This window comes from Lodderomyces beijingensis (genome assembly GCF_963989305.1).
Source record: "Lodderomyces beijingensis strain CBS 14171 genome assembly, chromosome: 7".
Classification (NCBI taxonomy): domain Eukaryota; kingdom Fungi; phylum Ascomycota; class Pichiomycetes; order Serinales; family Debaryomycetaceae; genus Lodderomyces; species Lodderomyces beijingensis.
The window spans coordinates 670,231-695,655 of record NC_089976.1 but is presented as its reverse complement, the minus strand read 5'-3'; the positions used below and the strand labels follow the sequence as shown (position 1 = coordinate 695,655).

Genomic DNA, 25,425 nt, shown 5'->3' with positions numbered 1-25,425 from the left:
TGTTTGAGTATACTGGAACCCTCCCCACACTCAACCCACCACTTTCGACTTCATCAATACCAGCATGGACCCATTCAATGACGTTAGGGAAGATGCAGATGTCTCCATAAGGCAGTTGGAATCAACAATTGCACAGCTAAAGCAACTGAACCGGCCGCCATCGGTTGAACAATCGCAAGATTTCGAGAATCAGCTACGGGAGCTCCACGAGATACTGCAAGAGCTCAAAGATGCAGTAGACATGAGCTCGGCTGAGCCTGAAAAATTCGATCTTACATCGTCCGACATTCGCGAGAGAAATGGCATATTGCAGACGTTAACTCAGCGAATAGGTCAGATAGAGCACGCATGGCAAAATAGCAAGAACGGCAAACTACGAGAAGTGACCACGATGTCCAACCGTATAAGCCAGGATGAGAACCCGTTTGCTGCTGACTTTGCCGAGGGACAAGACGGCTCAGTGATGTCAAACTACCAACAACAAGAAATGATCCAAGAACAAGATACGCAATTGGATGACATCCATCGCACGATGATGAATTTGAATCAGCAAGCGGTGATCATGGGCGATGAGCTAGAAGACCAGGCTTTCATGTTGGATGAGTTGGACTATGAGCTAGACCATGTTGATAACAAGCTCCAGCGAGGCATGAAGAGATTGAATGTGTTTATCGAGCGAAATAAGGAGACCGCGAGCAATTGGTGCATTGCCATTCTTGTGGTGGTACTATGTGTTTTATTGGTTGTGCTCCTCATTGCATAAAACAGGCTTCTTTTTGTCTTTTGAAATTTAACCAGATGGGTTGCAGAGTTTCTGGTTTTTCAAGCTTCACTTTTTTTTTTGTTTTGTGCTGGTCTCCAAAATGGGCTTGAAGAAGTAGTTGCGAGGCTCCCAAAGAGGAGCTCCTCAAGCTCGACTACTATAATGTTTCAATTTGGCGCAGCTTTTGCCTTTCGTTGAGGTCTTCCCGAGTGCGTTATCTGCTTCCAATGGTGACCCCCTTCTGCCCTGCACGGGGCACGTCCAGGTCCTTGTGCCTCGAGTCTACGCAAGTTACTTCATTTCTCAAACAATCATAGTATAGATGAAAATAAATCTGAATGGAAATTTTTCCACTTTGAATCGTCCTCCTCTTTCCTTCAGCTGATCTCGACTCACTGATGTCAATGTTGTTTATTCTGGAGCCACATTGCTCCAACAATGAAAAACCGAGGAATCAGAATTGTCTAAAAACGTCATTGACATCTTGAAAGCTGGTAAAACCCAGTCACGGCTATATACTTATTCCCCGTTCATGATATACTTTTGGTAGATCAGAACCTCAATGAATAAAGGTCTTTGACTTCCAGAGAGAGCCACAATTTCAGAAATTTCTTCAGGTCTGTTGATTGTACTTCTCTGCTTCTGCAAGAAAATTTAAAGGCATTTCATGCTACAAGATAAGCTAGTCAGAAGTTTCAACTGCTGCTTGTTCTGGCACCTGCATTTTCCCACGAAAAGCCATCTTCTCCATTTCAAATTACGGATTGAGAAGAGAACATTGACAAGTTGGCATCAAGCAAGAGACTTCATGTATCGGTTCGAACATGGTTCAAAGAAGCAAAAAAGAAAGACATTGTCTCTTGATTGTTTGGAGATGGACTTTTTACACCCGTTTCGAAAGGGGCACGTGACTCCACTCATTTTGGATGCAAATTTCCCACTCGTGAAAACCTGGTGGGCGGGGGACAAGAGATATATCCTTGGTCTCTGAGACAACAACGGGCCCGGTGGCAGTCGGTGGACCTGTTCGATACTTGGACGAAATTAAGTCTGTCAAGCCAGGGTTGCAGCTGAGGGAAAAGAAGTGTAATCGTAGAATTCCATCCGGCGTATCCCACATTCAGTCATCTATAAACGGGACGGGGGAGGGGGGTTCCCAAAATCCTAAAATTACAACCAAAGAAAGACAAAACTCAACCGAAGGAAGATCTACTTACCTTGGATGAGTCTAGCTTACTAGCCACTTTCATTCTAAAAAATTCAAATCCATCATCTTAATACTTAACCTAAAGGAGATTTTGGGTTCAGAAATTATGTCAATGTCGATTGTAGCCTCACGCATGAAATGCTCGATATGCAGCTAATATAAACGAAATATTGTAATGGTTGTGTTGATCCTCCTCTCGATTCCCTATCCGATTGAACAAGTACCTAAAACTGCCATTTGTCAAACTGGAGGCCAATGCCTGCGGATTTCAAAAAAAGGGGCCACCAGGATGAATTTAAAAGAATAGCGACTTTCGAGGTGCCTAATAGGCGGCGCAAAAAACAAAGAAAAATAAATAAAAAAGGACTCTGATAATGCCGCCATGAAGATTTGACTTGACCTGAAGTCACAGAGTTCAGTATAGAATCAATCGTTTTCATTTTTTTAAAAAAAATTTATTTGGTTTTTTTGATTTTGAATTTGGGTCAAGTTTAAGCGACCGATTGGTGAGCTCTAAATTTTAAAAGTTTGCAGTTAACCATTCGATTTTGTAGATCTAGAATCTTTGCCTCTTCCAATATTCTAAACGTATCCTGCTTTAGTGTTTCATCCAAATGTTCAAATTCTTCCCGGTTCTTGCCCATGATCTTGTTGGTGTCATTGTTAGCGTGCTGCCTATCGGTCATTAATCTCACCACGGCACTCAAGTCGTCAAGGTAATTATTCGACAATCCATGCAATTTTATCAAATCCTCAGCTTCACTCAACACCGTTGCATTAGGAAGACGGATTCTAGATATAAAAGTATCCGCTAATTCCTGCCACTGCACCAAGAATTTGACGGCGAGTAAATAGTTTGTGTATTTTGATAAACCCACGGTGCCAACTTGGATCAATTTCTGGGTAGTTGGAGTAAGGATCTGCAAAACGCGGTTACTAAAGTCCAGTTTGACAAGAACCGATGGCGGATCTCCATCATCAACAACACCATCTTCATCTTCATCTTCACCATCATCGTAATCATCATCTTCTTCTTCTTCATGATGATGACGATGATGACGATGATGAGCTGCCCGTTGCATATGCCATAATAGTAATTTGTACTTGGAAGCACACATGTCCAAACGCTCCAAAATCGCAACCAAAGTGGGCACAAAATGAAGATGCGCCGTTAAGTATTCCATCAACTCTATAATCTTAATCTCGTCGTCGGTAAACGACCTCGAGCTCATGTCACCCTCGCGATCCAAGATTGCCTGCAAGATGGAGTTTTGCAACTGGTCATACTTTGGCTGGTCAATGGTTATGAACATCGTGGCCCTTTCTAAACTAAGTTCAAACAACCCCTGGTCTTGAGCATCGGGGTACTTTGCGTAGCAGCTCTGAACTTTCCGTTCAAATGTCTTCATTTTAGAATGAGCGTCTGGATAGCGGAAGAAGCGAAACTTGTCTATTCGCTTCTGGCTCGCCTTTTTAGTCATGCCGTTGAGTTGCTTCAACTCGCTGAACTGCTGATGTAGCTCTTCGATAGTCTGGTCTATTCGTTCTTCCAAAAAGAAATGGTTGATCACCAGTTTCAGAATCGACAGCTTATCGTCGAGCTCCCTTCTGGCCCGTTTCAATATTTCAGCCAACTCAGCATAAAACAAGCTATGCATCGCCTCAAACACCTGAAGATAGTGTTTGTAGGTGGTCAATCCTTCGATTTGCGAAATGTACTTGTCAGCAATCTGGATGTAGCCCTCGAATTTCGAAACAACCTCATTGTTGCAACCAATGAATGAAACACCTCTCATCGGTGGAAAATCTTGACCCTCGATGCACCGAGCGACGTTGGCAATGTACTCCAACACCAGGCGCTCGATCTTCAATACTAAGATGAACACGGCTAAAGCTGCCTCTCCTGGGTTTTTACTTTCACTCTCTCCCATTATAAATATATCTATATGTATATGATAAAAAATATAGATACAAATATATATATTTTCTTTACCAAAATCAGTGTTTCTGGATATGTCTCTGATCACTTTAATCCCTCTCTCTCTGCCTCCTCCACGAGCGACGGGGAAGACTAGCTGGATGTACGGAATGAATAGCCCCGGGAAAGGACAAAAAAAAAACTCACCAAGTGATTGATGAATGGCAAGATAGAAAGAAGAACTGGGCCTTCCGTTGGCTCCCTCCGTGGTCCAAGGAAAAAAGGGTCCACTGAACTGGAAATTTAGCTGCCCACAATTGGTGAGTATTTCAACGACAAAAAAATGATACGAAATCTCAACAAATAGTATTAAAGAAAAATTTAGCAATCTCTCAAATGTAACATCAATCTCGTAATTTTTATTTGCCAACTGCTCTTAGCCTCTCCAAATCATATTTGAACGTGGTACTCTGCAAAAAAAAAAGAAAGACTAAAGGTTGGGTGGGCCGTCAAGAAGGTAGAACGAAGCTAGCTCCCTTTTTCCACCCCGTTGGAGAAAATCCGGTTAAATAATACATCACGATATCAAATTTTGGATCTCGAGAATTTTTTTTAGACACTCGTCTTTTTCCTATCATGCAAGCTCTATCACCAGAGATGCAAATAGAAGTGTTTATGCATGAGGGATGACCGACGAAAGCAGCCAGAATGAGAAAGAGGGGGACAGAGGCAGAGCGTTTGCGCTTGATCCTTTGCCGTTCCAGCCACCGGGCATCACCAATGATCTGCCTGTCGGTGTGTCGGTCTGCCCGCCTCGCTCCATTCATTTTCACTCCGTGATCGTGGTTTTTGCAGCCTTGAAAAACTCCACTCGGGCAGGAAGATTTGTGTCAGATAAACGAGGTCTAAAAAAGACGGAAAAAAAACTTAGATTGTACTCCCCTCCCCCCCTCCCCCCAGGTGAAGTCGGGGGAACTATAGACGTGGCTGGAGCCTAGCGGCTAACGCTGATCTATAGACGCTTTAGGTCAGAATCGGTTAAACTTGTAAGTTTGCAAGAAAAAGGGTTGGGAGAGACCAAAGTGGTTCAAATTGAGGTTTCTCCAAAGAAAAAAAAAAGAAAGAGGGAGCCGAATTTTTTTTTTCCTTGCTTCGGGTGCAACTTGGAGGTTCAAAATGGTGGGGCCCACGGCATCAAAATGATGACTGGTGAGGAGTGGTTTGAAGATGCCAACTGCGAGGAGCAACAGAGTTATATTTACATTGCATGTACAGAGCTACAGTGTAAGAGCAAGGGCAAGGACAAAGACAAGGGGGGAGGGGAAAGGCGTCTTTCAGAGAGGGGATAGATTATGAGCACTTCATGGGCATTCTATTGCGAGTTGTCAAACATCTATAGACTTGCTAACGTTTTGGCTTTAGTAACGCCTCCCCGCATGAGACTAGGGGGGAGGGGGGGGGGAAGAACAGGGGAAGAGGGGGGAAGAACAGGGGAAGAGGGGGGAAGAACAGGGGAAGAGGGGGGAAGAACAGGGGAAGAGGGGGGAAGAATAGGAGTGGAAGAATAGAAGGGGAAGAATAGAAGGGGAAGAATAGAAGGGAGAGCACAATTTTGTCAATTTTATCTGCAATGTGGCGCATTAGGGCTTGTCTGAGTAGAGCTACAAGTCTGGTAAATGGGAACCCCCCCCCTCCAACAACTCCAACCCTTGTACATATCATTGAACAAACCAGCCCCTCAGCAAAAAGAGCAAAGCCTGGGATATTCATCTACGCAAAAAGTCGCGGCTTTTTTTTAATTTTTTTTTTTTTTTTTTTTGGATTCGGCTACCCCTTAGTTGAGTATCATGGGACACAGGTTTTGACTGTCCGGGGAACGGTAGGAGAAATGCCCAGGAGCTATCCTGAGATTTTTGAAATGTGGTGGAAGTACCTATGACCATGCACGGCTAGTCCCCCTACATCTTGATAATCTTCGATTCATCTCCTTTGCTGCCCGTTTATACCCATCCAAACCTATCTCGCAATTTCAAAAAGCCTCAAGCTAACACACCCTGGTGAGAACCTACCTAAAGGTTGGCTTGATACCCTTTGCTCCGTGATGTTGAAAAGTGCTTTTGCAAACTCTAGGCAAAGCTGGAGTTGCTGTTTTTATAACGTTTCAAGATGCAGACGTTTAAGCTCTTCCAATTCGGTTATTGCCATTGTAGCTCAGAGAATATTCCTCAAAAATTTACTTGCACCGCTTTCTCATATCGCATCGGTCTTGTGTTCAAGCCTTCTTTATTATATGTTGGGCACCTGGTTGATTGACTCGCGTTGGGATCTTCCAAAAGTCTACAAGGTTATCACAATAACAGTGCCAAAAATTCAAAAACTAACATCCGCAATGTACTTTAAAGTTTAAGTCTGTCAGTGATTCTGGCCCAACCAATGCATAACTAGTATGGAACTATTTGAAGTAATAAAATCTCAACTTTTTATCACCTGGTATCTTGCAAATTTTTTCCAATATTTGCTTCAGTGGTAATCCCAATACAATATGCCTAGGTGGTGGAGGTGCAGGAACAAGCACAGCTTCATGGTTCTAGGTTTTCATGCATTTTGCCTGTCGGCAGTTGACAGTAAAGTTTGTACCGGGCATGAGTTTCCAGAAAAGAAAACCATCGTCACCACCTTTTCCCATAGAATTTGAAATTCAAATTCTTGCGGGAAGAATTAGAATATATGCAATCACATGAAAAGCCACCAGATTTGAGACTGAGAGCAAGATCAAGTCCAACGTAACGAACACGACCTCAAAGTGTTACTTTCTTTCATTAAACTCCATCTTTCTGTTTCATAAAGATAACTCGCTGGAGCCAGATCTAAAGATGGCACATTTGCGCCTGACTAAAAAGAACAAAAAACGAAAATAAAAAAAACAAAAAAAAAGCCGCGGCGTTTTCATTAGTTTGGAAACGACTTGTTCCATTCAAAAGCCCACAACTAAAACCAGAGGCTTATACCCAGAGATGGATTGACTCAAGTTATTCAATTTCTAAAACCAATTCTAAAAACTTTGCAACAACATTTTCTTTTCTTCCACTTCTCGTTGAACTGTCATATCAAGCATAATATTTCTATTCTCTTTCTCTTTCTCTCTCCGTCGTTCAACCTTCTTGAGCGTAGCCCAAGTCGACACCTTCAAACTCATTCGCCAAATCAACCAATTTCTGCTTCAAACGCGCCAAATCTTCATTTCGAGGCTGTAGTCGAGGCAACCATTCAGCAACACCGTGCTGCAAAATCCCCTTTGCTCTCAGCTTGCCGTGTTTGACATTGCCATAGCTTCCATGCAAAGTCAACCTTTTCTTGCTCGAGTCGTACTTGGCCCGATGCAAGATGTTGTTGTTATAAAAAACCAAATCGCCCGGCTTCAACTCGACGACAATTTCACCTGTTATATGTTCTTTTCTCCGGTTGGGGTCAACGGTCTTTTCCCGCTCTTCATCAGTTCGCAATCTCTTGTGCGATCCAGGCACAACGATGAGACACGCGTCATCAGTCAAGGCCAAATTGAACTGGGCGCCAGCAAAAGCTTCAACATTCAACAACTCTTCTTGTTCTTCCAGCGGCGACACCTCGGGCTTGATGGTGTCGCGATGCCAGTCCAACTCGAAATCGGTCATGGGGTTAATCAACATATTCAACAACTCCATCGAGATCATCAGTTTGTCAACTTGCAAAATGTCACTCACGACAGCGAGGATCCTGTCGTTGGCGTACAAGTCGTGGAACGGGAACGAGAGTTCGTGCAAGTCCGGGTGGAGCAAGCCTGAGATGCCCCAGATGTCGGGGCTGAAGTTCTTGGGCCAGGGGGGGAATTGCTTGCCGCGGGTCCTCACTGCGGGCCAATTGCCTTCGCGTGCATACTGCACGAGTTTGTCGGAGGCCTCGAGGTAAGTATCAATTTCTTCAGGCGTGAGGAAGTTGCGGATCAAGGTGAAGCCGTCTTGTTCGATTTCGTCGTGGTGTTTGTGAGGGATAGGAGCGGGCATTTTCTTGCGTGATAGTCGTAGTTGCTATTTGACTGTACAGTCTGGCCATATATGTATATGGAGGAGGGCCTGTTCAACGAAGAAACTTTCTACTTCCTTATATATGGCGGTAGACTTTTTCAGCTTATTATCAAGAGGAATTGTGGGGTTGGGGTCAATGGTCTGTTTCCACCAGGGTAAGGGTATTCATCGTTTAGTTTTCATTTGACCCTATAAAATGGGATATTTCATGCAATGTAACATCGTTATCGGGAACGTTGCATTCAACCCAAACAGTTGCACATCAACAGTGGCAGGCTCAGACAAGGTAGCCTCCTGATTGCAACATCTTGACAAAGGGGGCCAGGAGGACAAGTAGAGGGAGAGGAGAGGAAGAGGAGAGACCAGACGCCAGAATCAACCCCATTCAAGACTTTTCAAAGAGGGTCTATTTGTTGGGGTCATCTAATACCCCCCTCGCGTCGAAAACTAGCTATCTAAGCTATATCCCCTCCTTGGACAATAACACATTCAAATTATAGTGCCCTACATCGTCCATAGTACACCCGTCATGGTAATCCTCCTCTTCCTCTTCCTCGTCCTCTTGTTCAACGTCATGGACATGGTCGTTCTTAACCGTGTGTCGCTCTTTGCGCCTGCTATAGTCTGCTTCGCTAGCCACGCCAATCAGCGAGCGGAGATCAGATTGCGAAGATACAGTATACAAGGCACCCACGTGCCGCATCTCCTTCAACACGTCAAGTTCGCTATGGCTCTTTTGCAACTGGCCATGTTTCGGTTTCGAGTTCGAGTTCGATAGTAGCGGTTCGATGGGATGATTATCAAAGCCAAATAGACCCGAGATGACGCGCGCGGGCCTTTTGGCAACTTGGTCTTGCTCCTGTCCCGATAGTCGTCGTTTCGGGCTAGCTCCTCTTTGGCTGGTTAGATTGGGCCAGATGCATTCTTGGTTCCGGGTTTGGCATGCTTGGCAAGTTGGTGATGTCTCGTCGCATTTCTTCCTAGAAGAACAATAATTAACGTTAGCAATACTTTGTTAGAAATAAAAAAAAAAATACACACACCGACACAAGAATTGCAGATCAAAAGGGTCAACGTACTTTCTCTTGCGGCAGTTTAAACAGCCGGTTTTTGTCCTGGCCCTAGGCCCAATTATGATGTTGAAATTTTTGTTTTTATTCTGACTTTTATGTTGATTTTGTTTTTGGGGGATAAGTGCGGTGGACGTTAGATCTGCTGATGGTGTATTTGTTGATGGCTCTAATGAAGCCGGCAGTGAGTATGGATTAGTCTCTAGCTTCCCCTGTGATGGCGGTTGGTACATTTTGAACGGAGGCTCCATCTCATATCCACGAGTTTCAAACGTCAGGTTCCAGGTGGGCTTGGGAATGGATGAAATGGCTACTGTGTCTTGAAAGTTTTGGCGGGAGCGCTAGCGCGGGAGACAAAGGGAGAAAACAAAAAGAGTACATCAGAACGTCTACAAAGCGGGCGATAAGAAAGACGACGCCAAAACTCTATAGCGGGTGTTGTCTCCACCGCATTACTTCTCTTTTTTTTCCTACTGAGAGCTAGTTCATGAAATCAGCATTCATGGCCATCTCAAACTCCAAGTCAGGCTGGAACTCCGTGTACAACATCTCGTGGCTTCCGTCGTGGTGCTCGCAATACGCCGCTTCCTCGTCGCCAATTTCACGTAGTTGTTCACCGGGCAATAGTGCCGACTGGGCAGCAATTTGGACCTGGCAGCTCTTTTCCAACAAGGTAAACAAATAGGCAGCTTCGTCAACCGTGTGTCCCACAGTCAATAACCCGTGGTTCGTCAATATGCAGCCTTTACCCTGAGGACCCAACGATTCGGCAATTTTTGTCCCTTCTTCAGCTTCCAAGGCAACCCCGCCGAAATCTTCATAGACAGAATGGCTCTTGTAAAAAGTGCACACGTCTTGGTTAATCATCGATAGCAACTTGCCCCGTGGCATGCAGCTCCAAGCTTTGCCGTAGGTCGAGTGAGCGTGGCACGCGGCATTCACATCGGGGCGACGTTTATGCAAAGCACTATGGATCATGAACCCCGCGGCATTCACCGCGCACTGGTTACCATCGGCCAAGACATTCCCCTCTTCGTCAACATGAACCAAGTCGGAGGCTTTAATGAGGGCGAAATGTTTACCGAGGGGATTGATCCAAAATGTCTGTGGGTCCACGGGATCACGAATGGAAATGTGGCCTGCTGTTCCCTCTGTGTATCCTTTTCTTGCGAATACTCGAAATGCACCTGCCATGTGTTGCTTAGCCCATTCCCGCTCATCCTGTTTGTTTTTGAAGTGGGGTCTCTTGTAGGGGTGTTCTCCTCCCTTGGCAATGACCTGTTCACTGCGCTCGCCTAGTTCATAGCCGCGTGAAGTCGTTTCTGCTTTACGTTGTGGTGTGATGGGAGTAGGTGCCATGGCTTTCAGTTGTATGCAGATGAAAGAACAGCTGTGGCTGTGGTGGTGGTGTTGATGTAGTGGATGAAGAGGTTGGAGCCTTATCTCTGGTTTCTTTGTCTCCACTCAGGTGAGATATGCCTCTAAGCGGAATTTTTGTAAGCGGAATTGGGTTCCGAAAGAGGAGGGGGCGAGCAAAAAAAGTCGTGCGGCTCGTGTTATGGTTGGAATGGACGTAGAGCACGTTGACTTCCACCATTACGGGCCACCTTATGACTCGCAAGAGAGTTCTCCTAACTAAAGGCTTTGATGAGGGATATCTAGGGTATGAGTGTGGGTGCAACGAGTTACAACTTCAGCTTTTTTTTTGCTTAAATGTCAAGCGAATCAGAACCTCAGTTTGTTTTAAAAAATTTCCGCGAGGAGCCTCGAGTCAATAGTCCTCCTACATCAAGCAGCCAGTCCTCGCTGACTGTTGTAGTCCGACTTGAGGAACAGAAGTGGTTTGTTTTTTTTGCTTCTCACCTTCTAGCTTGTTACGTTCCGAATATTTACTTCCCATGTCCACTGCCAGCAGCAACAAGCAAACAAACAAACAAACAAAAAACCTCGAGAATAAACGTATATCCTGCTGCAATTCTGATCTTCTCTCGATTCTTCAGAGCGACGCCCCCTGTTTTTGCAGAATCAAAAGATTCTTTCGATGCTCAAGAATGCGTAAAGTGAGACCATGTGTCTGATCCTCATCCACATCTGCCATACGTCACTACAAAGACACCAACTCATTAAAGTTGTTTTGAATTTCACGACGGAGTTCCTTCACGTCTAGACCATTCATAACCACCCACTTTCAAGATCAACAGAAGTAAAAAGAAAAAACCAGATTGAGGCATGACAATACCGCCTTTAGAAAGTTTTTTTTTTTTCTTTTGGAAATTGGGAAACACTTGACGATACGGATTTTAGCCAAATATGGGTCCCCCGGATCCGAGAAGCGTTGTGTGGACTCTCATCTTCAGCTTGCCAGGCCAAAGTAATTGTGCTGTGTTCTGTATAATTGCATACCATCTACTCTCCTTCAAACTGACCTCCCCACGTGACAATCATCCTGGTTTCTATAGCAGAGGTCTATCGAATCGAATGTTGATTGAAAGTCTGGCGAGAGAAAAAAAAAATTGGGGGTGTAAAAAAATAATTGTCACCAGGAGAGAAAAAAAAAAACTTTGCAACTTAAGCGGCTTCGCATGAGCCCCGCTTATTCTTTTTTTTTTTTTTTTTTGGAGCTCGACATTCATGCCCTCATGCTTCATGAGGAAAGACGAGGAGAAGCCAACTTATGGTAAACATGTTTCCGAAGGGTTTACTTTTTTCAAGATTAGACGGTGATGGAAAGTGAAGGTGATTCATGAAGAGAGTAAGTTGTAGACGAGGGAGAGAGAGAGCATGTGGTACTTACAAAAGAACAAATGCTGTGCCCTATTCTTCTCCATGATCTTCATCAACAGAATACAGCACAATACAATGCACATACATTCACTCACACCGATGGAGATATACATGCTGCGACGAAAAAGCTTATTCCGCCCGCGGCAGGCCAACATTTTTATGAGCATTTTATGCTTTCTCCTTGCAGCTACTGAACTCTATCTCTCCTTTTCACTCCGACTTGCACCGCCACTCTCGAGAGATGAGAAACGGAAGGAAAGATCAAAAAAAAGAGCGACTTTGATTTGAGACGAGAGCTGTTGTGAATATTAATGGCAGAGCAGGTGCAGGAAATTTTACCAAAAATAACCTGTCAGTGTAGACAGCTTCAGCTCCCCCTCCCACGAGAGAGATCTCTCGCTAATTCTGGGCCAGCCGTCTAATAGAACAATTTTTTTGACACCATAATCCCACAGTTAATGCTCTATAACGTGAAAATAGACTGGTATTAGTCAGGAAGCAGAGTAAATTACAATTAGACAGCCGTGCTTGTCACAGAGAAACGAACCAACCCATACGATGTCGATAGCAAGTTTTCAAAAATTTTCAAGCATGGAGCTAGAACAAGCACACGCGGTTCTCTTAGATGCGTGGTGGGTATATACAACTTGTCTTCAATTAGCAAAAATTTCACCAAGGGTTTTCACAAAGGGGTGCCACATAGCACACACTCACTCGTACATATACACCAGCACACAGCACACAGCACACAGCACACAGCACACAGCACATATTGCCTATTGAAACAGGCGAGACATACTTGAAACATATCTTCTATGTACAATTTTGGTCCCCTATGCTTGAACTTGGTGGATCCCGTTTCTCAGTCGCAGATACTACAGCCTATCGAGAGACAAAGAGACAAAGGGGCCAACGATACTTCCAGACGGATGATCACCTTCCACATCGCAAACCGGATAGCAAACGAAAAACGAAAAAAACCCGCTTAAACTAGATAGTTTCGGCAGTCACGGTGGTGACTCCAATGGACAGACACACTAGCCTCTCCGGCAGAACCAGCTCATTCGAACTCTTCTTTCCTCCGGGTGGCGAGTGTGTCACCGTGGATGTTGAACAAGATAGGTTGTAGTCTTGGTGGTATTGCTGTTGGTTATGGTAATGGCGTGCATGCTACCAGATGTACCGGATTGGGGGGGGGGGAGGCAATAGGGGGTGCAAAATAAAAAGATTAAAAATCCTACTTCATCATCGTTTGTCGCCAATTCCCCAGTGAAAAAGCTCGAGAATAAGAGCAAAGCATCGCCCACCATATCTGTTACATTCTTCACCAGTGGCGTTTTCATTCCAAAGAGGAAGTGCTTGCTCAAACATTAAATCATTTAAGCGAATCCCGGCTTCTTTTTATCTACGTTTCAGCTGCGTCGCCGACATCGATTAGAGTTTGCACGGACGTAGTAGTTGCAAATATAAGTATTGTCATACATCCCTTCCTTCCACACACACACTCAACATCCCCGTGCACTCAATTTGGCGGAAATCTCCAACTTTTGAAACAAGTCACCACCATTGCAAGGAACATACACAAGTGGCAGTTTACTTTTTTTTTTTTGTTTTTTTTTTGATTAGTGAGAAGAGGGACAGCTGGTATGGGGAACCAACCACCTTCTATAACCTACAAACGGTTGAGAAAGTTGCCGCCGGAAAAGAGACAGAAAGTGTCCTCGGCTTGCGACTCGTGCAAAAAGAGGAAATACAAATGCTCGGGCTTGACTCCGTGTGACTTGTGTGTCAAGAAAGGGTTTGAGTGTACTTATACCATCATTGACAAGAGATCATTGAAGAGTGAGAGAATGGCCCAGATAAAGGAAAAGAAATTGAGACAAGAACAGGAGGAGTTGCAACGGATCAAAGAACAGCAGCAACAGCAGCAGCAACAGCAGCAGCAACAGCAACAGCAACAACAGCAACAACAGCAACAACAGCAACAACAACAACAACCACAGAGCTATGGTGATCCACAATATCACCCTGCTCGTGATCCATATCCTAGCCAGCAGATTACTCCGCCTGACGGCCCAAACCATTTCTATAGTCACCACCACCATCAGCACCCACAACAACCACAACAACCACAACAACATCCGTATGGACCACCGCAAAGCCAAATGCCCGCTCCTCCACTGCCTCCGGTTGATAGTGGCTACTCGCTGCGTCAGCTGCTTCCCTATCCAGATCAACAACCCCGCTATTCACCACAACCGATTCAGCAGTTACCGAGAGCTTCGCCTCTGAAATTTGCGCAGCCTCTCGGCCAAATGAGACCTCCAGATTCCCACCCGAGTTCGTCTTGCAGCCTACCTACAATACAACCCCAACCAGAGCAACAGCAGCAACAGCATCAATATTATCATCAAGTTCCACCTTTACCTCAACCTCAATCGCAACCTCAGCAGCACCACCACCAACACCAGCCTGCTCCACCTCTACCCCCACAAGGACAGCCACTGCATCATAGCATGCCAACTCCAGAAACGACTCCCAGCTCAAATGCAGAAACACCTGGTGGAGGAGCAGGAGGCAAAAGATACATTCCCAAGTCATTGCAACCTTTATTGTCTTTTCCCTTGAATTCTAAAAAGAGATCACTTGACGAAGTTACTGAGGGTGACGAAGCCGGCAACAACAGTAATAATAGTAATAATGATAATAATAATGATAATGATAATAGTAATAGCAGTCGTGATGACGACGTGCCGATAGAAGAAGACGAAGAAGCAGGATCCAAGGATGAAGAAAAGGATGGGGTTGATAACCAAGCTGGCAAAAGCTGCATCTTGTTGAATGACCAAACCGGCACTTTTAGATACATGGGAGAAACAAGCCCGCTTTCGTTGCTTTACGAGACGCGGAACATCTTTTACCAGTACGTGGGCTCGACAAAGCTCACCGAGGATTTAAGAGGGTGTCCCGTTATCGACAAGCCATTGAAAGTGGTCAAGGAAATCACCGGCTTGCCGTCGGTTGAAGATCGAGATATCTACATTCAGCAATTCAAGAGAAATATCAATGATACGTTTTTTGTTTACGACATTGACACTTTCTACAAGAATATCGTCAATCCGATCTATGACGACCCGCTCGCTGAGGACAACCAAAACAAAATGGTTCAATTGTATTTTGTCCTTGCAATTGGGGCAACCTACTATGACTTTTCTCGCAAGATTCCAGCAGCTGAACTCGGTGCCAAGTTTTTCAACACGGGACGCTACTTGTCGCAATCGCTCGTTGAAGATAGTGAACTTTGGTGTGTGATTAGCAACTACCTCCAGTTCCACTACTACCAATCGATCCTCAAGAAATCCACAGCGTGGATCCACTTAAACATCGCCATCAAGTTTGCGCAGTCATTGGGTCTACACCGAATCTTTATCAATGAGCAATTCTCCAATTTGGCTGACGAAGCAGAGTACCGCAAGCGGATATTCCGCTCGCTTTACTCATCAGACCGGATCTCATCTGTCTTCATTGGTCGGCCATTGAACATCAACGACTATGACTGGGACGATCCCACGCGGTTCAAGCCTTCGATAACTCTAGTGCTGAATCTCAATTTCAACGCTCGTTGCCAGATTGAAGTTGCCAAAATCAGCACTCTTATAGGCAAGATTGTTGCCAATTTCTATCAGAACCGCATCATTGACATTGCGCGCACCAAGAGCTTGGCAGTGCAACTCAAGTCATGGTCAGCCAACTTGGACCCGATTTTCCAAATCGACAACATCTTGAAGCCAAACGATATCCCGAGCAACGAAGACGGGGGAAACACTCAGATTGTGCTCATGATGCATTTGTTGCAGCTATACGCCATCATGCTTTTGTGTCGCCCCTTTTTCATGTTTGATGCCGTGGCCAACGTCAACAAGGCCCATCATGACACAACACTCAAGGATACCCAGTCCTCGAAACAGTTTTGCCAAGCTGCAACAAAGGCAAGCATCCTCGCCGTGAAGTTGATGAATCACTACATCAACACCGCGTTTGTCGACGTCAAGCGGATGGAGTGTTATGTCATTATCACGTGTTGCTTTTACAGCTCCATCTTTATCGGGATTGCCATTTTGAACGGTGGGTTTGAAGAAGAAGGCTATGCTGAGTCCGACTTGATAAATTTGTTGCGCAATGCCGTTTACATCTTGGAGCACTATTCAACTTGCAACAAGGGTGCCGAGAGGTATGCTGAGATTGGTACTGATTTGCTTGTCGCGTTGGCCAACCGAAAGAAGAGCAAGAGAAGCGGAGAGGTACTACTGGTTGGCGTTGATGGGGAAGAAGTAGAAGAAGAGGAGGAGGAAGATGAAGATGAAGATGCATTGAATTGCTTCAATTTCGGCGACGAAGTGAACAATGGTGATTTGCAAAGTTTGATCAACTTTCAACAGTTGTTTGTCAGTAATGAAACTGCTGGTGTTGGCAAGGTCGGAAGCTCGAATATGCCCTATGATTACGGCAATTATGACTTGTTCTTCAATGACAAGTTTTAAAAATGAAAACCAAAGACGATGACGATAAGCACTTTTTTCAATTCTGGACCTTTCTCTTCATTGTTTATATAGTAATAGATTTTTGTTTCACCTGGTTCCAATCTCAACCACAGAGCATCACAATGTGCGGTTCAAAAACTCCACAATACGAACCACCCCGAAAAACTCATCGCGGTCTAAATCCAGCGCTTGTACAAACTCATCCTTCTTGATCCGCTGACTAACAACATTTTCGAAAAATAAGCTGCCAACATGAACACCCCAGGGTTCGATTACCACATCAACCAAATGGCCATTTCCTTGCTCATTCCTGTACTCGTGAATCAGTTGGTCAAACACAGCGTCATTTTTAGCTCTGGGTCTCTTTAAGTCACATCCAGGTAAAGCGACACGACACCATTCCAAAATGTCATCTACGAAAACTTCGTGTTCCCCCAAGATTACAAACACGGAGTTTTGGTTCAACGTGGGGATATCGTACCAGTGTCTAACGTTGTATTTCAAATTACCGGGAGATATCAATAGATCTGCTGCACTCAAGTAATCCCCCAATATCCCGCGTCTTCTGCCGGTATCGGTGTGGGGCCGATACGGCACAATGTCGCGGTCCTTGTTGTCGTAGATCGACCACCCTGGCTGGAACTGGTACGCGTCGGCAAAGATCTTCATCCAGGGGGAAATCAACACCAACGCCGCGGGCCACGTGATCCCATCCGGGGTAGATGACGACGGTGACGGAGCTGGAGGATGGCGTTTGAGGTATTGGAGAAACAGCACCGCCAACACTCCTCCAGCTGAATCGCCCATCAACACAATATTGCTATTGCCATCGCGCACCGTCAATTTCTCATAGACGTCCAGCAACTGGTAAAGCTGCGTCGGCACGGTGTACCCGTGGCACGCCAACTTGTAATCCAAATGCAAGATCGACGTGCGAGCACCCTGAGCCTCGTCTAGCAAGTGGTATATAGCAAGCACCGTTTCAACCTGCTGCGGCTTCGTCTGGTGCACGAATCCACCCCCGTGCAAATAGACTATAATCGGATCGTGCGGCCCGCGATGCGGCGCTTCCACAAGCCAATAGCTCTGATCATCATAGCTCTTGCCGAAATTGTTCAAGTTTCGCGTTAGGTGAGGATGAGACCGCGCGACGCCGTGGATGATCTCGAGCGACGTTGACCGCGACAAGATCCAGGCGTCTGTTATCGGCAATGATAGCCCCGCGCGGTACTTCAAGAGCTTGAGCGTCTGCCGGAGCGAGGTCTGGTATTTCCCGGGGAACGTGCCGCCACTAAAGGGGAACACCAAGATGGTGTAGATGTATTTCAACGGGTACCCCAAGATTTGAATCCATGCCTTGAGCGAAAACATATCGTTGCGTTATTTGCGGGTTTTTTTCAATGCAATTTTCGACGTTTTTTTCACGTCATCTCTTTGAGATGAGAGTGCTTTCGCATTGGATTATCTGATCATTTGTAGATGGAGTGGGTTGACTTTATAAACCGGATTCGGGAGGAATAATTTGTTTGTGGGGAGATGAGGAGATGTGGCAACGTCCGCTTAATGGTGATATTTTTTTTCATTTTTCAACAACGCGCTAACATGGGAAAGAGGTTTCCTCCCCCCCACAAAGCTCATCGGCCCCAACCACGCCAGCAAAACACCTTAAATCTGGGGAACCCTTTTCAACGTCATCAGATAGTGATGCTAAGGTTGGGTATTTATGTTGCATTTCTCAGATTCTTCTTTTCTTGTATTCTTGGGGCATTCTAGGATGGTATTTAAAAACTCGGTGACTTTAACAATGCCGAAAAACTCAACAGGGTCCAAATGCTTCAACTCAGCACCTCGGGCGACTTTCGCAGCCACATGGTTCTCAAAGAATAACACCGCGTCATGGATACCCCATGGTTCAACATAGACTTCGGCGCGCGCGCCTTTGTCGCCGCCACCCTCGTTCTTGTATTGGTGTAGATCGGCATTGTATATTCCCATAGAGTCAACTTTTTGCTTTGTAAGTGGTGATTTCACAGCGTATCGGCACCATTCGAGCACATCATCTCGCAACAGCTCGTGTTCGCCCACCAAGGTCAACAGAGAGTAGCCACTCTGCGTGAATGTAGGGATATCGTCCCAATCGCCATGTTTATACTGGGCATTACCTGGGGACACCAACAAACTGGTGATGTCCAATTCGCCCACTATGGCGTTTTGGTAACTTGAACTGTGAATGACTTTATATTGCACCATGTCGATATCTTTATTATCGAAATATGACCAACCTGTTTCGAATTGGTGTGGTTCAGGGTTGACTTTAACTGCTGGGGAAATCAAAATCACCGATTTCGGCCAGGGCATCTTTGTTTCGTCTTTTGTTTGGCGGATATACTGCAAGAAGGTGATTGCCAAGTGGCCACCGGCTGAATCGCCCATCAAGATGATGTTGCTGTTGCCATCCTGCACGGTTAATCTCTGGTAGGTTTCCACAAGCTGATGCAATTGCGTGGTGATGGTGTGGCCCAGATGGGCCAATTTGTAATCCAAGTACAAAACCGACAAGGTGGCCTTCTTTTCCGGCTCGAGCAAATGGTAAATGCTCAACACCGACTCAAATTGTTCGGGTCTAGCATCGATGAAATACCCACCACCGTGCAAAAAGATGATAATGGGATCCGCCTTGTCTCGACCTTCAGCTTCAACCAACCATATACTTTGATCGTCATATTGTTCACCGTACTTGCCCAATCCTTGGACCAAGGCGGGGAACTTGAATGGCAAGACTTTACGGATGGTGATCTTGGCTGAAGGAATCGACAAGATCCAGGCACAAGGCACAGGCATAGACAACGCTGTTCTTGAAAGCTGCCATTTCAACGAATTTGACAAACTGCTGCGGAACTTGGGATTGACTCCTCCTCTAAATGGGTAGCAAAGTAGCACGTACAAGAGCTTGAATGGGATTGAAATCAAAACCAAAAGACCCGCAAAAGTAAGTGATGACATTTTCTCCTTTCCTTGCTTTGCCTCTGTCCAAAAGAAATCATCCAAAAACAAAAAAAACTGTTGGCAGACTTTGTCCATACTTCATGGCCGGCGTTTTTTATATAATCTTTCAAAAATTCACCAACCCTCCCTGTCTGTTTTTGAGCTGCCATAACTGTCAAACTGATTTCTTGTGCTTGAGGGGTCTTTTGGCTCCTACACCAAGCTTTTATTGCTCGATAATTGTTCAAATTTTATCATCATTTTTTTATTCTTGTCATTATTATTAAACTCCCCCTACATCAACAGACTTTATGCTTCGAATTTGAGGTCACCGCAATTTCCAAGAAAAGCGAATAGGTTTAAAGTTTCTTCACAGCAACAAGAAAAGGCAAAAATGTCTCTTTCTGACGCAGAGGTGTGGATTGCCCGGGGATGGTTCTTGGTGGTGGCGGTGGTGATACCTCTGTTCTCTCGTAAAATGAAATAAAAAATATCGCTATCAAATTGGCCGAGGCAATGGCGATGAGCCAGCCGGAGATAACCGAGATTACAACTTCAAGTGGGTGCCATCAAGATACACATGCACATGCACACATGCACATGGACATACACCCACAGCGTAGAGCGGCAGAGCGCAGAGGGCAGCAGAGCAGCTGTCTTGTCTTTCATGTACCGTTACTGTTGCCTTGGAATCGGGTTCTCGGCGGCTCTAATACCAAAGAAATAAAGGAGAGACTCAAATAACCACCTCGTCGGCGGACCTCCTCTGGTGAGTCTCCTTTGAAGCTGTTCTCATTCACCGGCTGTCATTGATCGGATATTATGCAATCGGCAGTGAAAAAGAAAGGAAGACGATAGAAAGCGAAGATGGAAACCAGATGTTCGTGGAAGTTGATGCTTAGCAAACCTGGCTGCAAAAAGGAAATCTCTGTGTTTCAGAACGGCACGGTAGAAGAAGCAAAGCTCTGAGGAGGGCTCTTCTGTCCTGGCTCTCCCTCGAGTCCTCAAGCGACCACTTGTCCTGTCAAATGCTTGTCCTCTCGAACCATAATAGCTCTAGTCCCTCTCCTGAAGTTAATGGCGTCCACTGTTGGTGGCGTTTATTACAGGCTCTTGCAACTTTGACATGTGGCTAATCTGGAGCGGACCACGTTCCCTTGTCTACCCAATGGCTTGACCGCCAAATCCAACCATAACTTGCTTTTTGGCACACTCCGGCTAGAAGCTGGGGTCGCTCCGTACTGTACCTCGCCACAACATCAGAAAACCACCACAGTACAGCGAATTGAACATCCCTCGACCTGTACACTATTGTTGAGCCGCCGTGGTTGTACGAGTCCTATTGTTCCAACTCCAACGCTGAGATTATCAAATAGTTCTCTTTTTTGGAGCCGCGAAATTTCACGTTAGCCGCTGAAACCTCCCGACTCCAGAGACTATTCATATACATAAGTTGACAGATACATCGACAACGACTGCTCATCATTCTATTTTTCAGCTGGCTACTATCCCGGGGCAAGCCAATGGCTCTTTTCTCACATTTTTGAAGTACCCTTTATCCAATCCATAGCTCAAGATCACCTCCCCCCCCCCCCGTTTCCTCATTCCACACACATCCCAGTATGCACTTCATAACCACCATCATCTCCATCTTCTTGGCGTTAAACACGGCGTTGGGCTCACCGGGCGATGATCTATACGCTTTCATGGACTGCGTTTACCAATGCGAACAGATAACGTGCTACGACAATCAATACCACATATTCCAGCAGCAACACGCGGAGGAGCTTCTAGCGCAGGGCCAGTATCTCGACTACTACAATCCCACGTGGCAGTTTACACCGATGCCCTTGCCCTGGCATCTCAGACTACTCGGATGGACGTGTGAGCTGAACTGCGACTACCAATGCCAACGAGTCATTACTGCCGAGCGAAGAAAGAACAACGAGGAAATCTACCAGTTTCACGGGAAATGGCCATTTTGGAGAATCGGCGGGGTCCAAGAGTTGACCAGTGTGCTCATGTCGTTGGGCAACTTCTACGTCAATTACAGGTATGGCTTTGTCAAGATCAGCAAGGTGTTGCGTGACAAGTCTGTTCCCCCTAGATTGAAGCAGCAGTACCTCAATGCGTTTTTGAGCTGCATTGTCACCATGGCAGCGTGGATTGCGAGCACCGTGTTCCACACGAGAGACTACCGCATGACTGAACATTTGGACTATTATCTCGCGGGAGCCACCGTGATGTCGGGGTTCCACGTGCTTGGCTCGCGGTTGTTTGAGCTTTACAGAAGTGATCGAAAAGTATACCGATGGGCTTTTTCTTCCTTGTGTTTGCTAGCGTACGCTTACCATTTGCAAAAGCTAATACGCGATTGGTCGTACACTTACAACATGAGAGCCAACATCTGCATCGGCATGTGCCAAAACTTGTTCTACTGCTTAGTCGTGTACAACTTGTACAGCAAATACTACTGGGTGGAACAGCAAGAAAAGGGCAAGGTCAACACCAACCACTTGCAATACATTGATTTCAAACGCATCATTTTGCCCAGTTTCTTTTCGCGGAGTGCTAAATTGTACACGTTGTACCCTTTGCTACTATGCACCATTGTCCTTTGTGGAATGTCATTGGAAATCATTGATTTCCCTCCGATCTTGTGGGATTTGGTCGACGCCCACAGCTTGTGGCATTTGGTGACGATCATTCCCGCGTACATGGGATGGTATGACTGGCTATTGTGGGATGTCAATGAAAATATCTGGCCAGATATCCAGCAGGAGGATGAAAAGGAGAAGAAGAACAAGACCAAGAAGGAGGATTAATTTATTTATATTGCATGCATTAAATCAACACACTCACACATATATATTTATATCAGAACTCAGCAGGAGGATGAAAAGGAGAAGAAGAACAAGACCAAGAAGGAGGATTAATTTATTTATATTGCATGCATTAAATCAACACACTCACATATATATATTTATATCAGAACTCTAGGGGTTTTTTTTTATCTCAATCGCTGAGGTTTTCCTCAGGAGGAACATAAGGCGGTGGCTTGAAAAACTCTTGATCTTGCTCCACTTTCAGCCTAAACGCATCTTTATCATCAACAAACTGATACAAATACTCCAATTCCAAATCATGCACCTGACGCCCCAACATCACCAAAGTATGCAACGGTGCCCCCGAGTCGTACTCGCTCAACTCCTTCAACGTGCCCGCTTTGAACTTCTGCGTCGGCGAACCCAACCGCGACACCGCCACCACGGGAGTATTTTCAGTATACGCCTGCTCCTTCCTCATCTCTTCCACCTCAAGCAACTGCAGACACGCAGTCGCAATATCCATATAACGAGGCGGCTCGTAAATCAACCGTCCACGCGCCATATTCTCCAAACTCTGCTCCTTAACCTTGATATCCAACAAAATCAACGTGTGCAAGCCAATCTTGCGGTTCTCCATGATCTTATCGTAGAAACTATCGGGTTTCCACGACTCAGTAAAGAAGACAAGCGAGATGGTCTGTCCGAATTGGTACAATTGCAACCCACACGCACCCACGGCATTCATCACGCTCGCATTATGGATCGTCTCCACCGCGATGCCCATTTCACGAGCCCGGATCACGAGATCAGTATGCGTCGTGGCTCCAAAAGGGTCACCCACAACGAGGAACGCCACGTCATCCTCGTTGGCGCCACGTAAGATCTCATCTGATCCCGTTTCGACGAGCTCGCGGTCGGCGAGGATGACGCTGCGGCCGTAGTATGCTTCGAGCAGCGCGAGGTCTGCTGCCATGAGGATCGAGGTGTATGCTTCGAGGTAGACGCGCGTGCAGCGTTTCACGGTCTCGAGGCCCCGCACGGTTATGTCTGACTCGTGCGAGAGTCCTAGCCCTATTAGATATAACATTTGCCTGTGTGTTTGCCTCTGTGGGTGGGGATGGGATGAGATGATGATGATTTTTTTTCGAATTTTTCAAGATCGAGATCGTGGGGGGGGGGCTATTTTTTAGGTGTTGAATCTGAGGTTCAACTAGGCAGTTTTTGACGCCATGGTTCCTTATTCAAATTATACGGTAGAGAGTGTAGATTTTACACTTGCCGATGCAGATCCCAACAGAGGAGTATTAGTAGCTCGTAGAAGTGAAAACTCAGGTGGCTGTATAGAGAGCTTATAGATTTCCCAGGTTGCAGAAGCACTCTATATCGAGGGCAGATCTCAGATGACGAGGCCGAATACACCAAGGACCCCTTAAGTAGCTCGTCATAAAACAGCATGTCTTGTGGAGACGAGCTAATCTACTAAGCTCTTAATATCCAAACCTGTTTATTCTTTTTTAAAGCTAACATCTATATAGTCTATACAAGTTTGTCACTAGCTAATGTCTACAGTTGAAGCAATGTTCGCATAGTTTGTCAACGAGATCAGTCAATGGTCTCGAGTTCAAGGGAGCAGAAGCAGCAAGCTCGTGGATCTTGCGCTGGAGAATAACAAGCACGTTAAACGTCTCGTCGGTAATGCGGTCGCTAGTGAGCAACTTCAACGCTTTGCTATGAAGATCTCTTCTCCTTAGTCTTTCATCTTGACTTGAATGGTTGTACAACAAGTCAACCAATGCCGATGCAGATTTGGGTAGTTGGTGCTGTTCAAGTCGAGCAAGCTCTTCACGTAAGCAAATTAAAATAGGCAAGGAAATCTTGCCTTCAATCAAGTCCTCCCCTTTGATACCCTTCATATGGCAATACCTCGAGTCCACGAGGTTCAAATAATCATCTCGCACTTGATACAAGATCCCCAAGCAATTGGCAATCTGTTCGAGCCTCGGCACATCGAGCTGGCTCCAGTTTGGTGAAAACAAAGCGAGCAATTTCACAGATAATCGAAACAAGCCTCCAGTCTTGTTTTTGGCCATTTGGAAATAATCGCTCAAAGTGGGCAACTGCAGCAATTGGCAAAGCTCGTCGCGCCAAAAGATATCTTGGCCTTGGCCCTTGTGTAGATCCTTCATTTCAAAGATAAATGTGCGAATCACCCGGTCCAAAACGGCGTAATCGCCACTGCAAGTGCGCCATAGTTGATGCAAGGTCAGCAACGCTTCAAAATAGATGTAGTTGCCACAGTTGATCGTCAAGGGGATGCCAAACTCGGTGTGTGCAGCCGGTTCGCCGCGTCGGAACTTGGAGTCGTCCTCAATGTCGTCGATTAAAAGCGATGCGTTGTGTAGTTGAGAAACAACGTCGTTGATCAGTTCCAAGACTTCCTGTCGGGTGATTCGACAATATACTTCGTTGAATGCATTTATGAATTTGCTGCGCATGTTCTTGTTGTTGCTGGCCATTTTTTGGAGGTAGTTGTAAGGAGCCAAGATTTCCTTCATGTAAGCACCGCCTTGATCGTGGTCATTTTCATTGTTGTTGTCGCTGCTATTGTCGTAGACCCAGGTACGTTCTCGTGGACGCAGCACTGCGTCAATGGCTTGAGTCATGGGATCTTGCAAGTGTCTACTGTCGTGAGAATGGGAAATCACGGCGCGGACATCTTGGTCATTTCGGTGCTCCTGGAGACGGAGGTTGCTGCTGGATATTGGCGCCTGTCGTTGTGCCTCTGGTGAGTCCAGCCTCGAGTGATTCTCCGCGTTGACGCTAGCGGCATGGGCGGCGGCAGTTTGCACATCATGGGATTCTTCCTGGTCTAAATCCGCTCCCTCCATTCTGTTCAATACAGTCTCAACTTTGGCGCAAAGTAACTTGGTTTGACTCATCATCTCCCTCATCGTCGACGCCGGGTATTTCTGTTGTAGTCGCGCGAGAGTATTGTTTTCACCACCTCTTGAGTCTGTATCTGAATCTGAGCTGGAGATGAGACGTGCATTTGGAATGTCCTCCTGAACCGAGTATTGGTCCAACTCGACGAGGTCTTGGAATAGGTCTAGTATCGATAAATCTGAATCTTGGTCCAATGCAAATTTTTGATTTCCCCCACCGCCGTTTGTGGTTGTCTTTGTCAAGTCCCCTTCCATGATGTTGATATGATCTCGATGCTGATCTGACGCAACGCGATGTGATGATCCACTGCCTTTTATAGCCTCCG

At 45.7% G+C, this 25,425-nt stretch overlaps 11 protein-coding genes across 11 annotated transcripts; 3 read left to right on the top strand and 8 right to left on the bottom strand. All coding sequences in view use genetic code 12, as the record gives it.

Annotated features, from left to right (window-relative positions):
* Positions 1-64: 64 nt before the first annotated feature.
* On the top strand, positions 65-763 carry LODBEIA_P55690 (uncharacterized protein; the record flags this gene model as incomplete). The annotated part of the gene is made up of 1 exon (XM_066975915.1): positions 65-763. One exon carries the CDS (start codon positions 65-67, stop codon positions 761-763), a length of 699 nt encoding a protein of 232 aa, XP_066832507.1.
* A 1,698-nt stretch (positions 764-2,461) lies between these two features.
* On the bottom strand, positions 2,462-3,901 carry LODBEIA_P55680 (uncharacterized protein; the record flags this gene model as incomplete). The annotated part of the gene is made up of 1 exon (XM_066975914.1): positions 2,462-3,901. One exon carries the CDS (start codon positions 3,899-3,901, stop codon positions 2,462-2,464), a length of 1,440 nt encoding a protein of 479 aa, XP_066832506.1.
* A 3,139-nt stretch (positions 3,902-7,040) lies between these two features.
* LODBEIA_P55670 (uncharacterized protein) lies at positions 7,041-7,928 on the bottom strand (the record flags this gene model as incomplete). The annotated part of the gene is made up of 1 exon (XM_066975913.1): positions 7,041-7,928. One exon carries the CDS (start codon positions 7,926-7,928, stop codon positions 7,041-7,043), a length of 888 nt encoding a protein of 295 aa, XP_066832505.1.
* A 481-nt stretch (positions 7,929-8,409) lies between these two features.
* On the bottom strand, positions 8,410-9,252 carry LODBEIA_P55660 (uncharacterized protein; the record flags this gene model as incomplete). Its single annotated transcript, XM_066975912.1, has 2 exons — positions 8,410-8,929; positions 9,029-9,252. 2 exons carry the CDS (start codon positions 9,250-9,252, stop codon positions 8,410-8,412), a joined length of 744 nt encoding a protein of 247 aa, XP_066832504.1.
* A 247-nt stretch (positions 9,253-9,499) lies between these two features.
* LODBEIA_P55650 (uncharacterized protein) lies at positions 9,500-10,378 on the bottom strand (the record flags this gene model as incomplete). Its single annotated transcript, XM_066975911.1, has 1 exon — positions 9,500-10,378. The coding sequence occupies one exon, from the start codon at positions 10,376-10,378 to the stop codon at positions 9,500-9,502; it is 879 nt and encodes a 292-aa protein (XP_066832503.1).
* A 3,071-nt stretch (positions 10,379-13,449) lies between these two features.
* On the top strand, positions 13,450-16,344 carry LODBEIA_P55640 (uncharacterized protein; the record flags this gene model as incomplete). The annotated part of the gene is made up of 1 exon (XM_066975910.1): positions 13,450-16,344. The coding sequence occupies one exon, from the start codon at positions 13,450-13,452 to the stop codon at positions 16,342-16,344; it is 2,895 nt and encodes a 964-aa protein (XP_066832502.1).
* A 117-nt stretch (positions 16,345-16,461) lies between these two features.
* LODBEIA_P55630 (uncharacterized protein) lies at positions 16,462-17,715 on the bottom strand (the record flags this gene model as incomplete). The annotated part of the gene is made up of 1 exon (XM_066975909.1): positions 16,462-17,715. The coding sequence occupies one exon, from the start codon at positions 17,713-17,715 to the stop codon at positions 16,462-16,464; it is 1,254 nt and encodes a 417-aa protein (XP_066832501.1).
* Positions 17,716-18,051: 336 nt separating this feature from the next.
* LODBEIA_P55620 (uncharacterized protein) lies at positions 18,052-19,347 on the bottom strand (the record flags this gene model as incomplete). Its single annotated transcript, XM_066975908.1, has 1 exon — positions 18,052-19,347. The coding sequence occupies one exon, from the start codon at positions 19,345-19,347 to the stop codon at positions 18,052-18,054; it is 1,296 nt and encodes a 431-aa protein (XP_066832500.1).
* Positions 19,348-20,951: 1,604 nt separating this feature from the next.
* On the top strand, positions 20,952-22,154 carry LODBEIA_P55610 (uncharacterized protein; the record flags this gene model as incomplete). The annotated part of the gene is made up of 1 exon (XM_066975907.1): positions 20,952-22,154. The coding sequence occupies one exon, from the start codon at positions 20,952-20,954 to the stop codon at positions 22,152-22,154; it is 1,203 nt and encodes a 400-aa protein (XP_066832499.1).
* Positions 22,155-22,344: 190 nt separating this feature from the next.
* On the bottom strand, positions 22,345-23,244 carry LODBEIA_P55600 (uncharacterized protein; the record flags this gene model as incomplete). Its single annotated transcript, XM_066975906.1, has 1 exon — positions 22,345-23,244. The coding sequence occupies one exon, from the start codon at positions 23,242-23,244 to the stop codon at positions 22,345-22,347; it is 900 nt and encodes a 299-aa protein (XP_066832498.1).
* A 469-nt stretch (positions 23,245-23,713) lies between these two features.
* Positions 23,714-25,354, bottom strand: LODBEIA_P55590 (uncharacterized protein; the record flags this gene model as incomplete). Its single annotated transcript, XM_066975904.1, has 1 exon — positions 23,714-25,354. One exon carries the CDS (start codon positions 25,352-25,354, stop codon positions 23,714-23,716), a length of 1,641 nt encoding a protein of 546 aa, XP_066832497.1.
* Between the last annotated feature and the right edge of the window lie 71 nt (positions 25,355-25,425).